Genomic DNA, 24926 nt, shown 5'->3' on the forward strand with positions numbered 1-24926 from the left:
TGGGAGCAGGACAGACATCAGACAGACATCATTTGTATAGTTCTCCAGAACTGAGAAGAGGCACACAGTGTTGATGACACCGAGAGCTTGACAGGCTGGACTTCTATGCTGGATGAAGAAATTACCATTGTGGTGGCTGGGAGCATTTACAGAGCTCTGTGCTTCTAGACCAGAGATGAATAACCATGCGCAACTTCTGAAGACTTCTGTAAAGTATCTTTAATGACTCTGTTCATGCCATTTTAAAAACAGTCACTTTCAAGAAGAAAATCAATATATCTGTATATTGTATTTGCTTTTCCCATTCCTCTTCCCATCTTTGCTAAAAGTTTGGCATCCACAGTATGTACAGTCTGATGCCTGGGAAGAGAGACTGAAAATTCACTCCAAGTTTCCAACTTGTTAATTATAGTGCACAATTCTTGTCGACTTCACCCTTTGACTTCCCTTACCTCAGTGTAATAAAAAAACCCAAACGAATCCAAGTCTTTCCGTGAAAGCTCCCCAAAATGCCAGAGACCATCAAAATGTTTCTCTAATCTCTATATATGGCCTCTCTAACTTTAAAAAATTGATAAGCAGTCATGCAAATGATGGAAGAAACTCATTGGAAGAGGGCAGCTATCACGATCTAGAAAGTTGTAGAAATATTGGGAATCTTTATTAGACAGCAGTCCTTGGTCTTTCCTGAGAAAATATCTTCATTGCATCCTGGTAAGATTTCTGCAGGTAGGTATGAATGAGAAAAAAATTTTGCCCATCTTTCTCATGACCCAAGCTATACCTACTCACCATTACCAAATTAAGTATCTGCAACTGACCTTGGTAAAGTGTCATTTAACCAGAAATCTTTTCTTCACCAAATGCTTTAGAAGAGTTCTAAGTATTTTTAATTTGGTCTATGTTTGAGAAGGCCACACCCACAGCCCTTTTAAAGGAAGATGCCATGTGATGTTACCTAGGTAAGTGGATTCTCAAAACACATCCCCATCTCTTAAAACAGACAAGAAAATGGGCATGACAAAATCCACATTACACAATATGCTGTATATACAAATTGAAAGACTGCATCTCATTTTTTCCTGTTATTAAATTTAACAAGATTCAGTAAAATATGGAAGCAAAGCACCAATAGCCATCTTTCCCCAAGTCCTTGAAGAATGTCTCAGCATCTCCTACAGGTCTTCAGATCTCTAATGTTTCTTCATTTGCCCCGCAAGTGTCAACAACACAGATTAAACAACTCGTCACGGGGAAAGCACGGACTTTGGAGTTGGCTATCCACTTGTCTGTTTCAGTGTTATATTCAAGAATGTGCCCTAAGCGACCAACACCCTGAAAACCAGCCAGGACATAGACTATAGATCCCACTGCAGCACACTTCACTGTTACACCTTTCCATGGCATTGGAGACACCATCTTCCATTCATTCATCTTGATATCGTAATATTCTACATTATCAAGGCCACCTACAAAACAATGAAATAGATAATTGCTTATTACATTATACTGTATGGACTGAACTAGAGCATGCAAATATTCCATGAAACTGAAGTCTTTATTTTTAAGGTTTTAAAAGCCCTACAGTAAAAAAAACAAACCTGAAAAAACACCCTAGGTTTCTAAACTAGCAGTTTACCCTTGTATAAATACAGAGAAAAGTAAAAAGGAGATTGAAACTAAGATGTGTTGTAACAAATTCACATTAGACGCTTTCTAGAGATTCCAATGTGTTACTACTTCATGAACAGAAGAACTAATGATGCTGAATTTGTGACGGATTTATGGCTAGTGACTAAAACTTAGGAATCTATCTGAAACTTCCCTATAGTTAGGGCATTTTATTCTAGAGGACTGACAGATACCTTTACCAAAATTGGCCATTTACTGATAGAGGATGTCTCTCTTCATGATGCTAGTAAAATCACTGAAGTGTAAAAGCCTTTGATAAGGGCCAAAGAAACCAAGAGTTATTAGAGAAGAGTAGATTTTATGACTAAGATTCGCTTCTTCAAGAAATATGTTAGTAATTACACCTTACAATAGCCACAAACATTCTGTTATCCCTATTTAACAACTCTGAGTCAGTTTTCACTTCCAGTCCTGAATTACTAGATCTGAGAGATTAAGAAACTTTTCTATCATGTTAAGAGGTATGAGTCTTTCACCCCATACATAACTCTTCCTCATTCTATTCCAGTAAGAACAGTCATTAACACTTCTAAAAGGAGCATTCAGCTAACATTGTACAAGATGGCAGCTTTGGCAGTTACAGATTGATAAAATGTTTGGGCAATAAATGCATCTACCGTTTTTGCATTAGGAATCAATCACGATGGAATAGTTTTAGTAGCCAATTAAAAATCAAGCTGTATTCTAAAATAGCATTCATCTGATATCAAGTATACCAGTTACCATAAATAGTGACTTTAAAACCTCATAAATGAGAATTTTCCATTTTGAAAAGCACTTTAGAAACCCTTGGTAATTAAAATTCAATTATTCTGGTAGATAAACTATTATTCTTCTAGTTTTAAAGACAAGGAAACAGGCAGATCATAAATGACCTGCCCACGACAGTAAGTCTTATTTCAAAGCTGGGCACTCAAAAGAGGTCTCACATTTTCACCACTTTATAATATCTGACTATCTTTAAGTCTTTGGACTGAAGTTCCTAAAATAGTGGCTATACCTTTACCTGTCTCTCAAAAGAATGCTAAAATATCTCAAAACACATCATAAATAACTAAAAAAAAAAAATTAATTCTCTTTTCTTAGATGCCTGGTTTAGCCATATTAACTACTTCAGAACTGGGCTACAGTAGGGGTACATATCTGAACTTGACGGTACTCTTATTAGTACAAGAATTTAAAAAATAAGATACAGTGAAGTGGGGAGGTGAAAAGAGAAAGGCAAAACTAAAGTGGCAACAACAGGATGTGTGATGGTGTTGCTCAGAGTTTTTCAGTTGAAGAGAGCAGAATTCATTGCAAAATAGACAAGAGCAGATTCATTGCTGTGTGACCAGCTAGAGAATTAATAGAATTCAAGTACCTAAACCATTTTGTCCACCCACAGCAAATATTTTGTCCTTTACAAACACCAGCCCATGGTTCTTCCTGGCTTCAATCATTGGACACAGCTCAGTCCACCTGGGGAAAAAGAAACCCAAACACAAGAGGAAGAGTCACCATCTAGTTCGTAGAAAATAAGTATAAAATATGTAAATGAAACCTATCATTAAGAAAGTGAAACAGGGATGAAAGCTGCTTAAGAAAAACTGCCTTTCAAGTAAAGCTACAAATAACTGATTCCTCACTGCTGACTCAGGAAAATTCCTTACCATATACAGTTTTTCCTTTAGTCATCTATACTTGAGTCATTTACAGAGCTAGCAAAGACCCAAATGACTAAAAATAACATTAATACAATTAATACAATACTTACGTTTCGGTGGCTGGATCATAAACTTCACAGGAATTTAGGACTCTTCCAGAAACATTGTTTCCCAAGCTTCCTCCGCACACATAAATGAGACCGTTCGCCTCTACCATTCCATGGCTGCATCGCTGAGTCAGCATGCTGGGCTTCGTGTGCCAGCTCTCTGTTCTCGTGTCATAGCATTCAAATAAATACAGTGCAGAATTTCCTTGAAAAAACAGAAACCCACCAAAGTGGCATTAATTTTTATGGTTGTCTTTCAAGGGAAGAGTCTAACAGCAATTATCAAACTGAGACTTGGTTTCTTAGTTGAAAAGGGAAAGCTGCTTTCCCACCTCCAAAAGCAGAGCTGACCAACTTGAAATCTGGGACTATTCAAAAGCACATACTTATAGTTTCTTTCACTTGTTTATTCCAGTAAGTAAGTTGATTAAATTGTTATTTTTGTTTAAAAACAACAAGAAAAAAAATAAAGTTTGGGGTTTTTTGAGGGGAATAAATCCTGAACAGAGATATATATATATAGATTACTGATCCCCTGTCATCAGCTCATGCTACTCTTACTACTTGGAAATATATTGAACTTTCAGATGTAAAGATGTAACCATCTTTGTAAACTTACTACAAGTTCATGAGTTTTTTCTGTATGCAATGTGATTTGCCCAATTCCCAGAATACTCATTGCCTTTGGAATTTTGATAGCTTGATTATGTCATACCATACTCCTGAATTATTAGCAATCACCAAACAGCTACCCCTCCCCACTTTATTTTCTTCCTGAGGAGTAGCAGATACTCATTTTCTGGAAGTGCAGGGTCTGTGTACTCCTCCCTCAGGGGCCAAGAAAACTATTACTGAAATCAAAAGCGATTTTTCTAATGAAGATAGATGGGAGCTTAAAGACTTGTGCTGAAGTAACTGAATCACAGGCAAGGCAGAGAAGGCTGCATACAACTTTCTCAGAAAAGAACCAGGGTCCTTCTTCCCTTTGCTTCAATAGATATATTCACCTAGAACTGTTCAAGGTGGCTTTTCTTGTGCCTCTTCTTCCTTGGATTTCTACTTCCAAAAATTGTGTCATACTAGCAGTACTCACTACCAGTTGAGGGTTTGAACCTTCAAAACAATGCTATGTTTCCAGACCCAAAATACAGAAACAGACTCCTATAAACTGTGCATTTGTTTACTTCTACTCTGTAATTCTCAATTTCACCAAAAATTGTACAGAGTGGGATGTATTTTTTCTTTGATGTAAACAGTCATCCTTATTGTTTTGAAGTTGTAGAAATTCCCATCCATAGAAAATAAGGCAGATCTGTCTTTAATGTCTTTTTTTAACAGATAAAAGCTTCCATTTTCAGTATAATAAGTATTTGTCCTGTACCAAAACAGTGGAACAATTCAGCTTCTAAACTCTGCTAGTTATTGCAAATAAAACAGGACTCCCATCAATTCAAGAAGGGGAAATGAGCCATGGACTGGCACAGTAATCCGACCTCTTCAATTGATGCAAAAAACAGGCAATTTTTTTACATTTCTTTGTAGCTAAACACACTGCAGCATTTTATCAGATTAATGCTTTTACATAATTGCCTGCTTCAAATTAGAAAATACTAGATTCAGGAGAGACAGACTTTTCCAAACATTCAGTGTGCACTGAATCTAAAGAAAAAAGCACAGGCAAAATAAACTGCATTATTAAATTTGGGCTTTTACTGTTCTGTCTTGAGTAATATTTATGGAAAGCAAAGTGAAGCTGTGCACAGTGTGAGGGTAGTTTTCAAAGAAAACTGCTAAATTAAGATCTCCATTACAGTTGTATTAACTATTTAACACGTATTCAAAAATAAACTATACAATAAAAGTTTCTATCATTATTCCCCATGAACTGAAATGTGGGAAATTATGAAGATTTATGAGATTTTGTAGTGTTTCAAGTTTCTCAGTGCAGCCTTAGTTAAGTCTATTTCAAGTAATGGGAAAAGTGCTATTTCACATTTACCACGTGAGGTGGCACCTGGGAACTGCCTATTCTGCTGCTTTATTAGACCTCTTAAAATATTTGAGGCCAAATTACATGGCCTACATGTTACAACCTCCCATTAAATGACTTATCAATGTTAAGCACTGATTATGACCTTTTTCCTCTGTTCACCTCCCTCTGCACCGATGCAGAACTCAAAAGGATCTACTAGAAAATTTCATTCTTCTAGGACTTTTTTTCCCCAGAACATAGCTTTTTTTAAAGCTCTACTTTCAAGGATATAGCATGCCTACATTACAACTTTTGGGTTGTTGATGATGTATCAGGTGTAGACAAAATAAAATGTTCCTATAACATGATAGCATAAGTCAGCCTCTAGGGTTTTTTGGAGAGAGAAAAAATCCCAATGGTCTTATTTTTTCTTTACTATTTTGAGTAATAACATCTAGAGAAAATATTTTATCTCCCTTTGCTGAAGCAAATCAACAGAATAACAAAATAAAAGAAGATAACTTCTGCCATTTGAAAGAAAAATTGGACAAATTCCTTTAGAGGACCAGGTATCATTTCACCACCAAGAGCAGTAGTTTTAAAAGATTTCCTTTCTACCTTTCTTTTTTCCCCTTGAAAAAAAATCTCATTAGGCTCAACATATGCTGCATACAAGGAAGCTGTTGTCAAAACGCAGCTATTCTGGCCACATATCGCAGAAAATTTTAAACCACTCTAAGTTTTGTAGATTTATAGAAGTGGGACTCCCAAAATATATTTCATAGAATCACAGAATAATTTGGTTTGGAAGGAACCTTAGAGATAACCTATTTCCAACTCTCCTGCCATGGGCAGGACACCTTCCACTAGAACAGGTTGCTCAAAGCTCCATCCAACCTGGCCTTGTCCCTAGTTAACCCCTAAGAGCTGCAGTCTACTTTATGCTCTAGTTAATGTAAAGATTAATCATTTCATTCAGTGAAACCATTTTAAAAACACAGGTTGTTGGATTGGGCAGAGGGGGATAAAATCCTAAATATAGGAAAATAATCTCATTAGGCTAACATGGCAAAGTGCAGTTTCTTGTCAACAGTCATGCAAAAACCAGAAAAATTTCCAGCTATCTTTCTTTGTGCTTTTTTGTTTGTTTTAAAGATTTTTAGTGTCTTACCCACTTCTGAACCACCAGATGTATAAATTTTGCCCTCAGCAGCACAGGCTGCAAGGCTATCTCGAGGTGTTGGAGGTCCTAGCTTGGAATACCAGCTATCCTTCACCACATTGTAGCAGTCCATTCGCTTTATAGGGAAGAGCTGGGAACCACCCAAAATATAAACTACGTTGTCCCAGAAGACACAAGCTGCATCCCTGCGCTTTTCAAAGGGACATCGGATGTCTGTCCAGCTGTAATCCTGCATTACAAAGAACAAGTAATGTCTAATAGATTATAACACTTACCTGCACAGCGAGTGTTTTTCAAACACAGCTTTTCATAGAGATTTAGATATGGTCAGTTTTAAGTTCCTTTTCAAAAAAAACATGAACACTGTTTATTGAAGAATACTCCTCAGGCGTACTCTTAAAAAATTCTTTTAGACACAGACACGGTTAGCTGCAATGAACCATGACATTATGAATTTCTATTTCATTCCCTGTGTGCACCCAGTACAACGTCCCTGAAAAACAGTTGTGTTTTTTCCAACAGAATTGACCTCCTGCTGCTATTATGTTAGAAACAATGCATGTGATCAATAAAGTAGGATTGCATTTTCTTTTATAGCAATGGAAGAAGACATCTTACATATAGTAACACATTATTTCTAAAAAATAATAAAATACAGAATGTACCAAAGACAATGGAAAAAGGAGAATATCCAAATTGACAAGCAACTCAGTTAAAAAGCTCTGATACATACTTTATTACCATGACAACTAGAAGCTTATTTACAGAATTTACAAAACACAAATGATCTCTAGCTATCCACAGTTGATCGCATGAGAAATAGGGTAATGCTCCATCACAAATACTGGCAGTCACGTTGCCTAGAAACTGATTTTGCACAGATTGGCAAAATCAGCGAGTATCAAATATAGGCAGTAATGCCCAAAGCCTTAATAACACCAAACTCAGCAACTGATGGCAGACCAGGATAGCATACAGCACAAGAAACACTTCTTGAGTAATAGCATCTCACATATTCCATGAGCATAGTTTGTATCCTATACCGAACAGGAAAGTACGGGACCTTAACTGTTATCTGTGCCACCTCAAGATGGTCTACCTCAACCTGCTGAATGACCTTCACTGCAATGGTTCACACAAGACGTTACATCATTACATTTTCTTAGCAAGGACATACTTCAAACACCTTGGTCAATGAGGAAGAACAGCGACTCCTACATGGGGGTTCAAAGAAAGAGAGGCAGAGCATGTTATAGTCCAAAACATCTTACAATCTTTTCTTGTAGCATCCCCCATATCAAGAAGAGCTGGCAGGTGCATGTGGCCCTTTATGGTGAGAAACAGGTCCTGGGGCATCCTAGAAAGGAAAGCCATACTACAGCATGGCAAAATAAATAGCTGCATAAATCTTAAGAAAATGTCTCAGCGCATTGTGCAAGATCAACATACTTTCTAGCTTAAACTGGCAATTTTACAAAAAATCCTGTTGTTTTCCTTTACTGTTATAAAGGGCTGTGATCTGACCCACTTTTATAGCTTCAGTTCATGTATCCATTTCATCCATACCTTTATCAAACAGAAAGCCATAACTTGAGCATGCTCAGCAGTATCCTCCTCTTTCAGCAGGAGGCAATTTAGGCCATCCTCTTGTAATGCTCTTCAGTGTTAGTCTGTACCACATAGAATTGATTCAATTTTTGCATTTAACACATTTAGGAATTATGCAGAAGAGTTGCTTTACACCACAGCCAATATCCACACAGCCCTGGGCAGTGCAAGCCTCATTTCTGGGGGCCTGAGTAAGGAAAGACAGACCAAGACAGGTATACAGTAACACTTCCCCTGCTGATCTCTGTTTTCAACAAATGGTTGATTTCATCAATTTACTTAACCACTTATTAAAACTATCTGAACTCCGAAGAGCCACAAGACCCTGTGATAAGAATGGCACGTGCAATTATGGGTCATGTGAAAAAGCACATTTCTTGTTTAAGACTTTTCCCTCATTTTCAGTTGATACCTTCTCTTCAAAGTTTGTCACAGAAAACAGCAGACATGCCCAATGTGGACAACCTCCCCACTAACAGCTTATTGACTACATCTTCATCTCCTCATAAAAGGTATGCTGTTTCCCTTAGTCATCAAGAAATAGCGTTGCCAGGCATCTGTCACTTTTTACTTGATATTGTTGAATTTTACACTGCTAAAAAGTTAAAACTTCCAACCATTTCTGGTCACTAGAGACAGCAATTTCAAAAGAATAAGCATATTGTTGACCTGAAATCTCAAAGTCATGTATAAATTTTTTATCAAGAACTCATAGAACAAAACAACCAGTATGTTATTCCCAACCTAGGGGAAAAAAAAAAAAGAATATATTTTTTAAAAATAATATGTGGAAAATTCAACAAGAAAATGCTTCCCACAACTGTTAATAAGATTTCTAGTAGTCATCTGAAAACAAACATCTCTACTCAAATTAGTGCCAGACTGCTCCACAAGTGTTATACCCATCTGCATCTGCCCCATTGCATCATTTTGCTCTCTTGATGAAGTACATGCATCAATAGAAATACCAGTTACAGTGCAACACAAACGACAAATATAGTCTTAAACTCATACTGCTAACAGTCTCAACAAATAACACACAGTATCCAATCCAGTCTTATTTAAAGCACCCTTTTAACAAAAAGGAAATGAAAATCAGCATTAGAGACTAATCTTGTGTGCAAAGGCATCAGTGAAAATTAAAATTTTTGCACCAGAATTATGGAAATCTGTATAACAACTGTCAATTTAGGTGACATAAGATTTTAATTAAATTACTAAATTTAATTAAATTCACAAGTGAAGGACTAGGTCACTATTCCATTAACAGACAATAAACAAAATTTCAATTCTTTCCCAAGGTCCTAACCTTGCAAAAGTACGTACACAAGCTTAATTCCCTGCTCTGTGACCCTTTCATCATCTTTTGATGAGACTAATTAAAGTGAGTTAAATGCTAATTCGACGGGAGTTCTGGATCCTTGGCTTGTTGCATTTAAGAAGCTACTGTCACAGTTTTAAATATCAAACTCAGATATTCAAGCAAAACATTCAGAAAAGGACCTTTAAATAGATTAGAACTGGAAATTAGGTAAAAGCTATCCAACGAGACATGACAGGCTAGCTAAGAACACCCAAGAAAGGATACAAGCACTAGGAAAACATGCTTGTTAGAAAAACAATCTCCAATTTCCCACTTCTTGAATTTTCCTTCCCTGCCCCATTCTCCCCCTGCCCATTAATCCACATGCAAGGCCATAAGTCTTGATCGGGAGGCAGTTCTGTAAAATTTCTTCCCAATTCAGTTACTTTTTGGTGTTATGCTTGGACAAACAGTCTATGAAAGAAAAAGGCATTTTATCCTATGCTTTATGTAGACTTTCATGGATGGTACTTTTTGTCCACAAAACAGATTTCTTTGCCAAAACCATGTAACTGTTTGAAAAGTTCTGAATGCCCTGATCAAAGACTTCCCCAACTCAGACCTTGGAAAGGAAAGGATTATCTGCTCTGCACCCCTCACCTCCTCATCCCCAGCTGGAGTACTGCTTATCTTGGGTATGTGTATGAAGGAAAAAGGTGGTCATTAGCTGGGAATCTTGAACTCCAAATGGAAATTCATATCAAATGTCTCTCAATCTAAGTCAGCAAAGGTAGTAGGTTTTTCTTCTCCCCAGGCTTGAGGGGTACTCAAAGAAGGTGGCTTCAATTTCATCTTACATAGGAATATGACAGAAAAGTTCAAAACACATCCCCAAGGCTCATTCATTCTGAATTAGATTTGACAGGGCTCACATTGATTATAAAGTTCACACAGATAACACACAAAACCGTTTGAAATCATAACAAGCATTTAATATGCTGAGTTAGAACCAGAATTTCTGCACAAAATATTACATGCATGTGATTTCATAACTTAGAGAGCCCTGATGTTTATGTAGCAACTTTTTTCTGTATTACTACATGTGCTTGCCTGGTAAAACAGAGTATGGGTAAACCTTCTGCATGCAGTTGATGTTTCTAGACCATTTAGTCTGTATAGCTGAAACATTCCCGTGGCTCGATTTTATTCAGGAAACACGGGAACAAATTTCAGGCAGAACTTGGTTGCTATAAATTGGCCAACTCTAAGTTTTTTGTTGAAGAAACTCACTCTTTTCCACTTACGTAATACTTTCTCCTCATTCCCCATCCCACTCTTTACATACTCTTAAGAACAAACAAAATCCTGAACCATTAATATTTAGAAGTGGTTGCATATTTATAATAAATGCACTAAAAAAAAACCCCTTGCACTTCAAAACTGGATTCTACACTAAAATATGAGCCAATAACTTAACAGTGCTAAAAAAAATTGCTTTGAGTTACTCTAAACACATAAGCGCATGCACATGCATACAGACTTTTCTATATTCCTAACCAATTGCCTGATGTTTTGGTGACCTTTTATTTCTTTGCAGCTGTGTGATGCACATACCAATCAATTCTCAACTCATGGATTGATCAGATCTCCGTATCTAATATTGCCAAGAAACAAACACAATCATTCTATTCAAAATGACGTATTACATCTTGGTACACAGACTTAAAAATAGTTAATTAACCATATTCTTCCAACTGCATACCCAAGAGGCAGGGAATACATCCTTCCTAATACCATTTTGTAGCTCATAATCTCTTAGTTAATACCATCAGCAAATAAAACAGGTGAGATTACAAACAGTGAATCTTAATGCATTCTGAGGTAACGATTACCTTGGGATTAAAATATCTGCAGGACTGGGGCTGTGAGCCTCCAAACAAAGCAATGCGATAATCATGTTTTTTTCTTCTTGGCCGTGTGCCTTCCACTAACTCTTCTCGGTCTTCTGGGGAAAGGAGATGGTACCGCATCCCACCTGGAACGAAGACAACAACTGTTGCAGATCTAGTGTAGCTCACACATAGCAAGGGAGGTTTCAAAGGCAGGGACAGGGGAGAGTGGGAAGAGAAGGAAAAGAGAGAAACTAAGTTTCTATATTACACCTATATATAGCTCTGATTTAAAAGGGAAGAATAATGCACAGCAGCACATGAGGATAAGGGCATACATCCAGACTTACACCTTGTCTCAAACTGCCTGCTCCACACAACAAGGACATGGATATAGACTCCTGTTATATAGCAACTGATCGATAGCTAATTTATACAATATTAACAAGCAATTAAGTTTGTTGCATTGAAACAGGCAAAAGGAGGCAAACCCAAAGAAAAGGAACAGCAAAACTGGGAGTCTAAAGAGGACAGTGCTAACATTAAAAGAAGGGACCTGAATACAATCAGAAGTCAACTGTGGCACTTCCTCACGCCACACTTTCCGATTGATAAGAAGGCATCTCTAGCACACTGCACACTCATGAAAACCCCTTACTTTTGTTCTTAGCTGACAATGCAAAATATTAGTTATAACTGGTAGAAGAGAATAAGCATTCGCCTAAGAAACATTCCAGAGAATGCAAAAATATCGGTGACATTACAAGCCACTAAAACTACACAAAAATCCTTATTTCTTAAACAATGCATCCAACTCCATGTTACACAACAAGTATGACTGAGATGTCAAAGGTCAGCAAATACTTACCAACACATAGGTTAATTTGAATCTTGCTCATTGAATCTGAAGGAAAGCAGTTGTGTACTGTTTTTTAGATCTACACTAAAATGAAGCCAACTAGTTAACTGCTTCTGAAATCAAAAATTTATTTCCAGAATATTTATTAACATCTAGGCTTTTCTTTCTTACATGACAAAATTTCACGAGTGGTATCTAAAAACAAAGGGGAAGCTTGTTCCCTATCTTATTTGCACCTTGAGAATGCAAATGTAGGATCAATCATTTCAGGATCAATGGTCAGTATATACTAGAGATAAAAATAGTGCAATATAGAGTTAACATTCTAATTTGCTTAGAGAAGCTTTATAATACTCAAAATTTTGACATGAAGTATTTCTTTTATTAATTCACATATGAGCATGAATGATATTGAAATTACTAGTGTGTCCCAAAGGCAGACTAACTTTCAATTACTCTAATGAGTCATTGACAAAATCTCCATTCCATTACTTCTCATGGAGTTCATGTCATTTGCTAGGAAAAAACAAATGAAAGTCACACTGTTACATAAGATAGGTTTTATTTACGTAATAATCTCCTAATCCAACTTCAACTAAAGGTAACATGCTAGAGGGAACACAGTCAGATGGATTTAATGTGGATATGTTGTCAGAGCATTTAAAGCAAACAATCCTCAAAAATTCCACAACATTTTTTTAATTATACAGAACATTATAAAGATTTCAGCTAGAGATCACTTACTGATCACCATTTTAAGGCATTCTGGGTTATCCTGAATAAGTGGTTCAGCCTGAACTGTTTTACTTAGGAAGTTCTTTGATATCAGAGGAAATCGGACTTTAGCAAGAATATCAACCATGAACGGCTGGCGATTGGGCTCATCGTACTTCAGCCATCTGACTGCTGCATCGTAAACCTTAAACAAGAGAGATGGAAAGAAAAGAATAAGGTACATCACCATACAGTAAGACACATAACTGAACCCTAATGCTCTAAACCGGAGGTTAATTTGTAGTATCATTTTAGTATGTGTGGATCCATCGCCATCTTCCAGAAAAAACCCAACCCCCACCGCAACAAAACAGTTACTGAAACCCAAAAAAAGACAATGCTCAGACATGAAGTAAAACAAATACACAACCATAGAATAAAACTCATCTACAAATTTTAAACCTCCTACTACTTCTGCTATTTAACTTTTTTCCTCCAAATGGAAAACATGAATCTGCAATTCACATTTATGTGCGTAACTCCTGTACCAGGTTAAGTCTAGTATTTGAAGTTCAATGCCATAACATCAGTAATAATTCCCCAGAAATGTTGAAATAGCTTCTACTTGATATGGTTTCCTAAGATGACAAACTGCTTCTGTTACCAAATCATCATGTTAGGGATCCAAATATATTGCTATTGTTGTGTCTCAGGGGACCATTTAAATCAAAGTTTTTAGCTGCAGACTACTGTAAATTTATCAGAGGGCCTCCTCTCTTTCTCCTCTTTACAGGAAAAGGTAATGGGTTTCCTTAAAGAGCAGTGAAGACAGAACAGGGAAAGTAATCATGAAATCTGCTCTATTTATGACTGTACCGCGAGTCAGGAAGAAATGAAACAAAAGTCTAGTATTATATATGAACTATGATACTCCCATGCTGCTCTCGGACACAGCAGGCTTTATCTAGTAACACTGACTCTAAAGTGGCAGGATAACTTCATTACAAGCACAGCCAATACCTATGCCTGTAGCTGAAATTGGTCACAATAATCAGTAGTGAGTGACTGAGACATAACATGGAAAGAAACTTAATGGCAGAATTATTCAGAAGGACTACTAAACCACTCCAGCTATAATTTTGCAAAATTACCAGGGAATGAGGGAAAGTACAGAAAAAAATACTTATGGCTCAATTCCATCAGCTAAAGTCATTCAACAGAATGACTTGGATGGAAACATTGTATAGGACAGGCAGTAATTATTGCCACCTTTCTTTTTGTACTAAATGCAAATATGCTTTACACCAATACAGACATTAGAGTACTATGTCAATTTTCTAGCAGTACTCATGAGAAATAAGATTCCTATAGTACCACTGGCAAACTTCTGTAGTTTCATACTGCACACTGCTAGTTTCCTAAAGGAATTGTAATGATGATGTACAATGTTTTCTACCACTGCTGCCAGGTTAAAGCATGCCATCCTACCTTACCAACAGAACTTCAAGAACGTGAATTCCAAAGTGTCATTTTGGCTGCAAGCCAAACAACACTTCCAGCTCTGAGAATGTTACCCTGTGACCTGATTTTCATCCAGCACTCGGTACGAATGTTGAACTGTGACACAGCTCATATTTATACTTCTAACCGGCCTACTACTATATTCAATGACCTGATATTATCCCCCACTCCCAGGAACTCTTATTTTCATAAAGTACATCACCACACTGTAAGACAAATAACTAAACCTTAATGCTCCAAATTGATTCTTCTGCCTGTTGGAGGTCAACAGGCATTCAGGGCTGTGCTGTAAGCTGAATCAAGCATTCCAAGTAGGACAGTTGCAAATGTAACTTCTACCACAGCTTACAACTTTTAATTGAGTGAAACTCCAGGCTCCTTTCAGCGACCTAAACTTTTTTATGTCCGCTCCCTAAATAAGGGCCTTCCATCACTGCCAATGCATCTAGCTTTCAGTGTTTTGCTCATCTTGCTTCCAAGTCCCTCAGTTCCCCAGGCTTAACTTGTGTATGCATATGTTTCCATCAGAAGCAACTCCTCTCTAGAATAGGCCGAGACCATACTCAGGTAGAAACATGCAGCCATTAAGGCCCAGTCTGCTCACACTTCGAAGCACATAAATCCCAATCTAGAAGCAACTGCTATGATACATCAAACTTAATTTAGCTCATATGCTATGGAATCAGAAGCCCTATAGCTATCTCAATAAAGGAAACTGTTATGCTAATTCCCTCTGTGACTTCTTTCTTCCTAGTTTGCTGAAACACATACATAAACCACTCCTGAAACGTGAATATTTATTAAAATTTGATTTTGACCAAGCTAGAATGCATGTTTTATTCCACAATTTAGCAAGCACTATGTGCATCATATCCTCTAGGAACATCAGAAGTGAGATACTTGAATGCATGCAACAACTTCTTGATCAAAAAAAGATAGTGAAGTTCAGTGCTCTTAGCTGGTATGAAACAGGGATCTCACCTGGTCTTCTGCCCTCACTGTCAATGTATCTTGGTTCAGGAGGTGTGTCACGCGCTTAACATCCAGCTGAAGAAACTCATCTGTCTTGTAAACTTCAGTGAAATGCTGATGGATGAAGTCATCTGCAGTGGCTTTCAGTTCTGGGCAGTCTAGGCATTCTGCTAGCACACTTATGCCTATGAAGTAAGAAAAAAACCCTTCCAAATTTGAACTGCAATTACCTTTAATATATTAAAATAGAGTATAATTACCATAATTTCAGTGATACTTGCAACCTCAGTTTAATATTTATTACCATGTTTGTTTTCTTTTTTTAAACACATGCTATCATAACTCATCTGCAACTCAAGACAAACTAAGACAAGGACAAGCTGCTTATTCCTATCCCTTCCAAACTAATTGGAATGTCAGACTTGCAACATTTGCTGTATTAAGTATCTTTCCAGCACTATTTCCTCATGTTTCTTTCCCCATTATGAAGCTGACAACAGTACCTTAACCAACATGCCACAACAACAAAGTCTAACCAGAACAGCTTGAGAAACTGGATCCAGGTTTTATGACCTTCCCTGACCTGCTCATGCAGCATCAGTCACCAACCAAGCCCAGTTTCCTTCAAGAGTCATGGTGAACTGTGACTTTTCTATAGAGGTAGCTCAGTCAGCTGCAGACCAACACAAAAAAGTCATGTCCATGTTGCTGGAAGGGCAGAATGTCGGCACAAAGTTATAAATAGCAACTGTTACTGAGAAGCACCATTGCCAGCCTTCCCACTAGAAACTACATAAGCACAGAGCTTTTCAGCAGGAACTCCTGCTCATCATGCTACAGCCTTCCTCCTTTTATGGAGGAGATGGCAAGTGTACTAGGAGTAACTCACTATCCCATGGGCTACAACTAGTCAGAGCTGCTCTAAGTAGTAAAATGCAAAGCAGAAAGATAAAATCCATGTGTATGACCTCTTGACAAAATTTCAAGAGATTCAAATTAAGCCATGGTCTCTTTCAAATCCATTTTTTTAATAAACCATGCATTTGCCTATAAGTCTGCACAGAATATGTTTCAACTTACAAACAATGCCTTAAGGAAAAAAATTATTTAATCTTTATCTCCCTTTTTGCTATAAATTAGCAACAAAGTATGCAAATGTTGGCATAATTGATTCTCCAGCTACATAAAAGCCACTCAAAGCAAGCCTAAGTGGCATTTTCCTTAGTAGATAATGCCTTTCTTCCAGCAGTTGTTTCAGAGCCACAGCTGTACTGCATCGAAGTGTCAGTTGAATCTGTAATTCAGACACTCTGCAAAACATTTCTATTGCTATTATAAACATCTGTAACATGCTTGAGCTGTTACTAAGAGAATTACCTAACAAATGTCAGTAAGAAACCCTAAAAAAAAATTTCTCTTTAATCTCTGATTAAATGAAGTGCACCAAATCTTAAGTATGAAAAAGTACTTAGTTCTACTTGTTTATCTTTTCTGTAACACCAAGTTCACATTACAGCTACAGAACATATTATATCAAACCTGCCCAGATGACATTCATGGATTTCAGTCAAAATGAAAAGTGAATAAAACCAAAAGTAACCTAAACTTATTCTGTTCATTCTTGTAGAAGATATGCTAGTTTCGTAAGTTACAAATCTGTCAAATTGTGTCTGCAAGTACAGTAACAACTGAAAGCTCCACCTTTTCAACTGTGGTTCTCTAACCAAGCCCCAGTGTCCTGCCAAGCTGGATGAGATCTTGCACATTCAGTGGACCCTGTGGCAAGGGGAAACAGTTCAGATCCAGAGCAACATTATTTTTATTTGCCTGGATTTAGCCAAACATTACTGTCTTTTAGACAATATTATCTACTTTTCAGGAACAGCAAATTTAAAAAATAAACAGTAAGTTTAAGTCTATTTCTCTTACCAAGACAATTGGAAGCATCAACTTGTTCTTTTAAAAAGTCCACACACATTTTTTTCACAGGTTCAATTTGATACTGGTTTGCTGCATCTAGTAAAGACTGGACATTATTGCTGTTAACTGAGATTCTGAAAAAGAGAAGGTATAAAATTAGCATCACTGAAATTACCTCATTTGCTGCAGTAAAAAAAAAAAAAAGCAACTTACGCCAATTCACAGAAACGGCAAAATTATTTCCCTGCTATATGCCCAAGAATCTTTCACACACAGTCTGAAGACACAATCTCCCTTTATGATCTTTCCAAACTGCTTTCATTTGCTCTGCTTTACCGAGGCAGGGCAAAAGGTAACCAGTCCTGGGATGTGAAGAATAAGCCTGTAACACAGGTCCACTGCAGTCCTATACTATTGCTTTGACTTGTGTGGTTAGACACTAACACAAAAAAAACCCAAAACCCAAAAAGACCTTTTTTGTGACAGTTTCCTACTCCCAAATAGATGTCAGCATCAGCAAACTGTGTCTAAAACACTGTCAGAACTGCCCTGGCTGATTTGCCCAGAGTTCATCAGCAGAACTAGTATGGCAGTGCTTCAAGAGAAGGTACAGAACCCACAGACTAGGGCTCGGGCACCAGGGCAGGCAACCATGTGGCTGGGGTGGGGTGTCTACACAGACTGTCTCTCACCACTCACGGAGTATACAAGAAGATTCCTCTTAAAAAAAAAGAGAAAGCCTCCCTAATGAGAGCTAATCCCATTAGTACAAAGATGAAAGGCCTGCCATCCATAGATCTAATTAAAGCTGATTAAGTACTGTTTACAATCCTCACCATCTGTAGGAGCTCTGTTTGGGGGAAAAAACAAACAATCCACAAAAAATCCCAAACACACCGACAACCTGAGATAGGAGGGAACTGCTGTCCACAGAACAGTTACCCACACTGCCTGTTTTGAGATGAAGGTGTAACTCCTGGAAATGGTTCCGTGCCATAGCTACTGTGGCCACAAAGAGAGACTGTGCTGACAACAATAAAGGCCTGAATTTCAGAACAGTGGGAAATATCATTTGACTCTAACACTGAAGTCAAAAGCTTGAAGTGCTTTGAATTGCTTTCTGGAGACAAATACCGTTCTCTTTGGTCTGTAGACCTTCCTACTCATTAAAAAGGAAAACGGAGGAAGGATAGAAGGTCTAGTCACATCAGGCTTTAAACAAAGTAAAGAACTGTAATAGTAACAAAATTGATGAATCACAAAAGCATTATTTTAAGATTTTATCATTTACAATTGTCAGGCTTCCTAGAAAAAGTGTAAGCTTTAATAACAAAACTACCTTGCGGTATAAGCAAACTCCACAAGCTGTTCAATAATGTCAGGCTCTGCATCTTTTAGCTCCACTTCAAAGGACTTTGATTCAATCATATTTGCTGCAAACAGATTAAAAAACAAACTTTTAATCAATAAAGCCACTCCAGTTATTGTATGTTTTGCAAACAGTAGAAAATAAAGTGATTATACAAAGTGAGAACCTGCTAAAAACAGCATACAGTTGATTGCTGTTTTCCCAGGGTTACTAATGCAAGTCAGGAAAGAAAGGAGGCAGTGGAACAAACAAGATCACTGGTGTGTGTACATGCTTGTATTATGTAAATTATGATAACTGTATTAAATAGAAAAGGTCATAGATGTCATTGACTGCAGCACAGACTGCCAAGGTAGCATTACCAAAACCAGGAAGCACACGTTGCACTATCAAAAGCCATTTCCACATTCAAGCTGAGTTTAGGAATAGATACATTTCCAGAAGAATTTGTAACGGAAAGTTAGAACTCCTTTCGCTAGGAAGGCTTTCTGCCTAAACGGTAACTTTCTCAAAGGCAGTTTCAGTGCTTTCCCCCCCCTTCCCATAGCAAGAGAAGCTCTCGGCCTTGCTCTCTGGTATGCAGAGAGATAACATGTTTGCAGATATGTACAAGGCCTCCTTGGGCCAGAGAGAGTGTGAGGGAGGAGAGAGAGAAGATACAAAAAGCCTTGGAGGAGGTGGGGCTTTGTCTTTTGCCCCTGGAGGCCTGATGTGTGCAACATCATAAAAAAAGTGGTCCTTGCATCTGAAATAAACCTTTTTTTTTTAAATCCTTCCACTGCCTTGGCATTCTTGGGAAAAATAATTGTTACACTGATAACAATGGAGACAGCTCCAAGTTTCACACACACAGGCACAGCACTAAGCTTGCCCACAGATGGTTACCAGCTGACCACTGGAAGGCATGGTTATTTTACTTCTACTTGACTTTGATTTCACAGTAATTTTACAATTAATGGGTAAGGCATACAAAAGATAAGATACCATGCAATAGAATTTTTAAAGAGAGCATAAACACAAGTATTATAGAATTACAGAATCACTGAGGTTGGAAAAGACCTCTAAGATCATTGAGTTCAACCATTAAACCATGTTCCTAATCTCTGAAAGCCTGTCTTATATGCAGAAGTGCCTAATGGTGGGAAGCAACGGGGCAGACAAATTCTGTCATGGGAGCAAAACCTCACAGTTTTCAGGCTAAGGGAAGGGGATCGACTCTAATAGAGAGTGTGGGCCCCAATTATTAAGAGAGCTTACATATGAAGTAACACTTGACTTGATCAAAAGAGTGTTCAAGGGAAAATGAGGGGAGGGGTGAACAGAGATGAATGAAAGGACAGAAAGTGAGAAATCTTCATTTATACTTATCCCTCAACTTAATCACTTTCATAAAATAAAAACTTGTCAGCCACAAATCTAGCAGGACATAATAATAAAAGTTTAAAATCAATCAATTTCAAAAGACTTACTAGTAAACATCAAGTTAAAAAAATGACTGGCTGAAGCAAGCACAACACGGTGAGCTGGGATCTTTCTTTCTTGAACCATAAGAATGACATCACAGAGAGTTTTCTAAATCAGAGGAAAAAAACAGACAAAAACCACAAAAATCAGCGTTTTTTAAAATATTTGAGCAATATTTCTTTAAGAACAACTTATGGAAATTCATTGATTTTTGTAACCCACACAACTTAAGAGCATTATGTGATAAAAAGGTTATCTGAAAGTCAAAGTTCAGTAAACCTGGAGAACTATCAAAGGTCAGTTTAGCCCTGAATTTGTACCTTAAGAATGGCCACAAATAACTTATGAACTCTGATTATAGTTTTTCCTGTGGCATTTACATCAGCCTCCAATAACGTAGGTTCTGCAGCATCTGGCAGGGGCTGCACTCTTTACATCTCTCAGTCACTTTCCTCTACTCTGCTGCTGATTTTCAAGAAAATTCACAGAAATCTCATATCAGAAGGCTGTCATCATATTGCCCAACTGGAGTGAAAGTTATGAATGAGTTAAAAGCATTCAATGGAACATTTTAAAGAAAATGTATCTGAAAAATACCACTTCTGTGGAAGGGTTTGACTGGTCATACCTGATGAGCAACTAGCATCCAGACAAAAAAATAATTTATTTCTCATTTGTTTGCTATCTATATGTAGGGCAGTTTCTCCCCTACATGTGAACTGTCATGCACTAGAAGGAGAAAGGAAAGCAACAGAACTTACAAAAGTTGTCAGAAGAGGTGAGAGGAGAGTAAGAGACTGGGGTAAAAACATGTAATTTGAATAGATTCTGAAATGGTATTCTTTCTAAGAACATACTGACTGAAATAAATGCATATGATACTGCAGTTAATTATAACAGACTCTCTATTAAGAAAGAAAAACCAAGCTGCACCGCTTCCTCAAAATACAGGAATTCATTTTTGACTACTACCTTAAGTTCATGGATCTACCTTCAGAAACACCTACCTACAGTCATCCCAATGCTAAACTCGAAAAAGAATGCTTCTACTGTGGGTAATATATACATGCTTAGAACTGTGTCAATGTTTTCCATGTAGAGACAATATTATCTAGGGCCCAGGTCAAGAGGTTGATAACCCACATGTACAGTCCCTTCAAATATGTCTGTCTTCTTAGTTTTTTTAAGGACATTCAGAAGCAAATGTTGGACAAAATATAAATAATATGTTTCAAAAATATTATTTAAATGAACGTTAGATGGGGGTGACATACAGCTTCCTTTGTACATCTGTAGCTTTAAACTATATAGGACTGAAACAACAAAAGAGACCATTCTGGAAAAATTTCAGAGAAATCCTTTAAACCTGAAATTCCTAGCACTTCTGGTTCAAAACAAGCATCAGAAATTAACAGTATAAGGTACCACAAAATCCTTTGGCCAAGCTTTGCCAAGACATGCAACTGTTGCTTGAGCTCCACACCGCATTTGTAAGACACATTTAATGCCTCAGCTCAGCTTTAGAAGCACCTCAGATGTTCTAAGGCTTCTGTGAGTGCATTTGCCAACCAAAACAGACCATCATTTTAATTTCTTTCCCTGGGATGTTTCTAGGTGTGACTATTCCATTTCAACTAATGCTCTTCGAAGGATTTCTGCGCTTCTTTCCAGAAGAATCCATTGTTGTCACTGGGTCGCCTCCATGATGCAACCAGTGACTGGTGTTAACCAAAGGACACACCCCAACGTGAGCTTCTGCAGGGCATTTCACCTTCCAAGTAACAGGTTCAGCAACACCTTCCAGCTCTATCCCAGCTTCATTTCCAATGACTCTTTCTTGGCTGACCTCCACTCAGCTGCAAAGTTGCAACAAAGGCTTTATGCACATGCTGTCCAATAGTTCTGTAAACCCACAAAAATGTGGGTCATCATGTGTTGGAGATCAGCAACAAGTCCTCCTGCACTAAACACACTTGGCCCCAATACCTCACCTGTACTGAGTGCAGGTATGGCCATGGTTTACTCTAAACACCCGTACTCATGGAGGCTGCCTCTTGATCTCAGCTCATACAAAAAGCAGCCTCTTCAGAATTAGCTCTACTTTCCCGTCAGCACATCTTCCTACAGCATTAAACTACTGCAGATAAATATCTAGTGTTCCACATGCATGTTGACATTCCCATCACAAGAAATTTTTAACTCATATTCAGGTTTTATAACCACAGCATAGTTCTTGACTTATCAAAATACAAGAAGAAAGAGCTGCCTGTAAATCCTCTTTAACTTTAGCACAACTAATCAGCTGAAACCAGAATATTTTTCCTCTGGCTCCTGCTGACTTCCTAATTTTATCCTACATAATCACACCTCCCCCTGTCCCCTCAATAATAGTTAACCTCCTCTTACAAACAACTCCTAAAAGAAACACAAGTGTCATGAAATATGCAAGAATTTCTGGAGCAGTCAGCATTGGGTGGGATATGCAAAGCCACCATCTGAGGTCAGATAAGAAGTTCTCATGCAAAATTCAGTGCTGTATCTCCCTGGGCATAACAGAGTCTGAAATCTGAATCACAAGTACACACAGATTTCACAGCACTTAATCCCGATGCTCTCACTCCATGTGTTTTAGAGTAAGTCGTAGCTACATGAGAGTTACACTTTACTACACTGAAAGATGAGGTACTTACACAGAATGACAATGTGGTGCCACATAGTGGAACAGGGACATGGTAAAGCACGAATTTCCTGTGCTGGGGACTGTACACACATCTAAGGGAGGGCAATATTTCTTCTATCTACTTAAAAATCATAGCAGCATCTGATATCCCTTTTTAAACAGTGACAGAGGTATGAGCTGAACACTGATGAACTAAGTTATGAGCTCAGCCACACCTTGGGATATGTTTACGTGATTAGATTGGAAACAAAGCCTACATCAAAAAAGTAGATCCCGGGCTTCAAGTCTTTACTTTGCTACCTGAAGTCACTGAAAACAATATTGTTTTTCATATATAGGAGCTTAGTTCCATGAAACGGTTTATACAGACAACATAATTGACTGTGCTTTAGTGAGAGAAGAACAGGGCTGAAGCGCTGGAGAAAAACAGAACCAACACTGGTATCACTTCTGAGGCCAGGACCCAGACAGCATTAAAAGCTGGACTGAGTCTCTGGCAAGACTAACACTGGAGGACAAGCATCTAAACTGCAGAAGATACAACACATGACAGTGCCAAGTATGAAGCCCCCACATGTTTTGCCTTCAGAGGTAGCTTTCATTCTGGCTCCACATCACTGTGTTTGAATGAATCAAAGTTCCACAATCAAGCTAGCTCCTCCAAAGAGAGGAAAGGTTTCTTCATATGCAAGGAGTTATATGGATGATCCGTCTGCTCTTGTATCAGAAATTTAAGCTTTTTTTATAAAGAAGAATAATTTAAAACCAAACACTTCTTTTAGTTTTAACAGCTCAACTGAAATGCACTTGCACAATTGTAATTTTGGTAACTACTCTTGCTCTACTGGTAAACAGAGGAGTCACCTTTAATAATCATTGGACTATTGACCAAGAAAGCTGATCAGCCCAAAACGTCAGAATTTGAGGCCAGATGAGGCCACCAGACTCCTACAGAGCCACTGACCTCCCAGTAAGATGGCCAGAGGCATTCAAGAAGAAATGCTACCTGTGAAACCAAACCATGGTTACAGTCATCCCTCTCCTCCCGCTGGAGTTTCACTGTTCACGGGCACACAGCCAGTTCGTTCAGAGAGGAATCCTGGTTAAAAATTCCACATCACCACCTTTTTACTACCCTCAGGTTTCTGTTCGAAAAGGGCTCTGTGAATGCTCCAGGTGAAGACACTGGGCCATCACTCGCAGCCTCGCTCCTGCCCTACCACAGGCAAGGCGCTATCAGATAAGGAAAAGCGGCTCCACGGCGTCTTCTGCCTCCAGCGCCCACAATGAGCCCACGCAAGGGAAATCGGAGCTCGCTACTCTCGCTGTGCGGCTGCCAGACACCCTGGGCCTCCCGCGGTGCCATGTTCGGTGGGTCATTCACCGCATCACGCTCCAGGGACGAAAAGCCCACGGAAGCCCACGCGCGGGAGCTGGATCGGGATGTGCCTGCAGGGCAGGAAGCGGCCCCGCGGGGCTGGGACTCACCCTGGCGAGCGCCCCCCGTACCTGCTTGCGCATGGTGTTCATGACGCCCATGAAGCTGGCGAGCAGCTTCGCCTCCTCGCGGGCCGCGAGTTTCTTCTCCGTCTTCTTCTTGCTGCTCTTCTCCGACCCGGGCGCGGCCATGCTCGCCCGCGCTCACCGCCGGCGCGCCGCCCCCGCCCGCGAACATGCGTCCGCCGGCAGCCGGGCGGCGAACAGAGGCTCCCCCCGCTCGGTGCCGGGGAGGCGGGCGGCGGAGGGAGGCACGGAAGCGGGGACGGGGACGCGAGCACGCGCAGTGCCCCCGCAGCGCCGCTGTGCCCGCGGCAGACGCGGCCAGGGGCGGGGCCTGGCGCGATGACGCTCTCGGCCGGCGCGCGGCCCCCACGCGGGGTAAACAAAGAGCGGGGCGGGGCTCGGGCGCGGTACGTGACCAGCGGAGAGCAGCGCATGCGCAGTGCTGGGACCGGCCTGGGGCTATTCCGGGGGGCGTGGTCGTCTTTGTGGTGTTTGCTGGGGGCGTGGTCACACCAGGGACACGC

At 39.0% G+C, this 24926-nt stretch overlaps 1 protein-coding gene across 1 annotated transcript; it reads right to left on the reverse strand.

Moving 5' to 3' along the window:
• Positions 1 to 204: 204 nt before the first annotated feature.
• Positions 205 to 24702, reverse strand: KLHL7 (kelch like family member 7). Its single transcript, XM_064675052.1, has 11 exons — positions 24409 to 24702; positions 20225 to 20327; positions 18726 to 18819; positions 17396 to 17520; positions 15476 to 15651; positions 13004 to 13178; positions 11404 to 11546; positions 6589 to 6829; positions 3449 to 3650; positions 3056 to 3153; positions 205 to 1469 (listed from the first exon to the last, which is right to left on the reverse strand). Exons 1-11 carry the CDS (start codon positions 24526 to 24528, stop codon positions 1186 to 1188), a joined length of 1761 nt encoding a protein of 586 aa, XP_064531122.1. The 5' UTR covers positions 24529 to 24702; the 3' UTR covers positions 205 to 1185.
• Positions 24703 to 24926: the final 224 nt, after the last annotated feature.

The sequence above is a fragment of the Pseudopipra pipra genome, chromosome 1, assembly GCF_036250125.1.
Source record: "Pseudopipra pipra isolate bDixPip1 chromosome 1, bDixPip1.hap1, whole genome shotgun sequence".
Taxonomy (NCBI): domain Eukaryota; kingdom Metazoa; phylum Chordata; class Aves; order Passeriformes; family Pipridae; genus Pseudopipra; species Pseudopipra pipra.

Bases quoted from the DNA above. Each gene is read 5' to 3' on its own strand.
- KLHL7 (XM_064675052.1), bottom strand. From the start codon at position 24,528: ATGGCCGCGCCCGGGTCGGAGAAGAGCAGCAAGAAGAAGACGGAGAAG. The intron at 18,820-20,224 runs GTAAGTCTTTTG...ATCTGTTTGCAG, and splicing joins TTTTAACTTGATGTTTACTA to CAAATATGATTGAATCAAAG. The intron at 3,651-6,588 runs GTAAGACACTAA...TGTTTTTTCAAG, and splicing joins ATCTGGTGGTTCAGAAGTGG to GAAATTCTGCACTGTATTTA.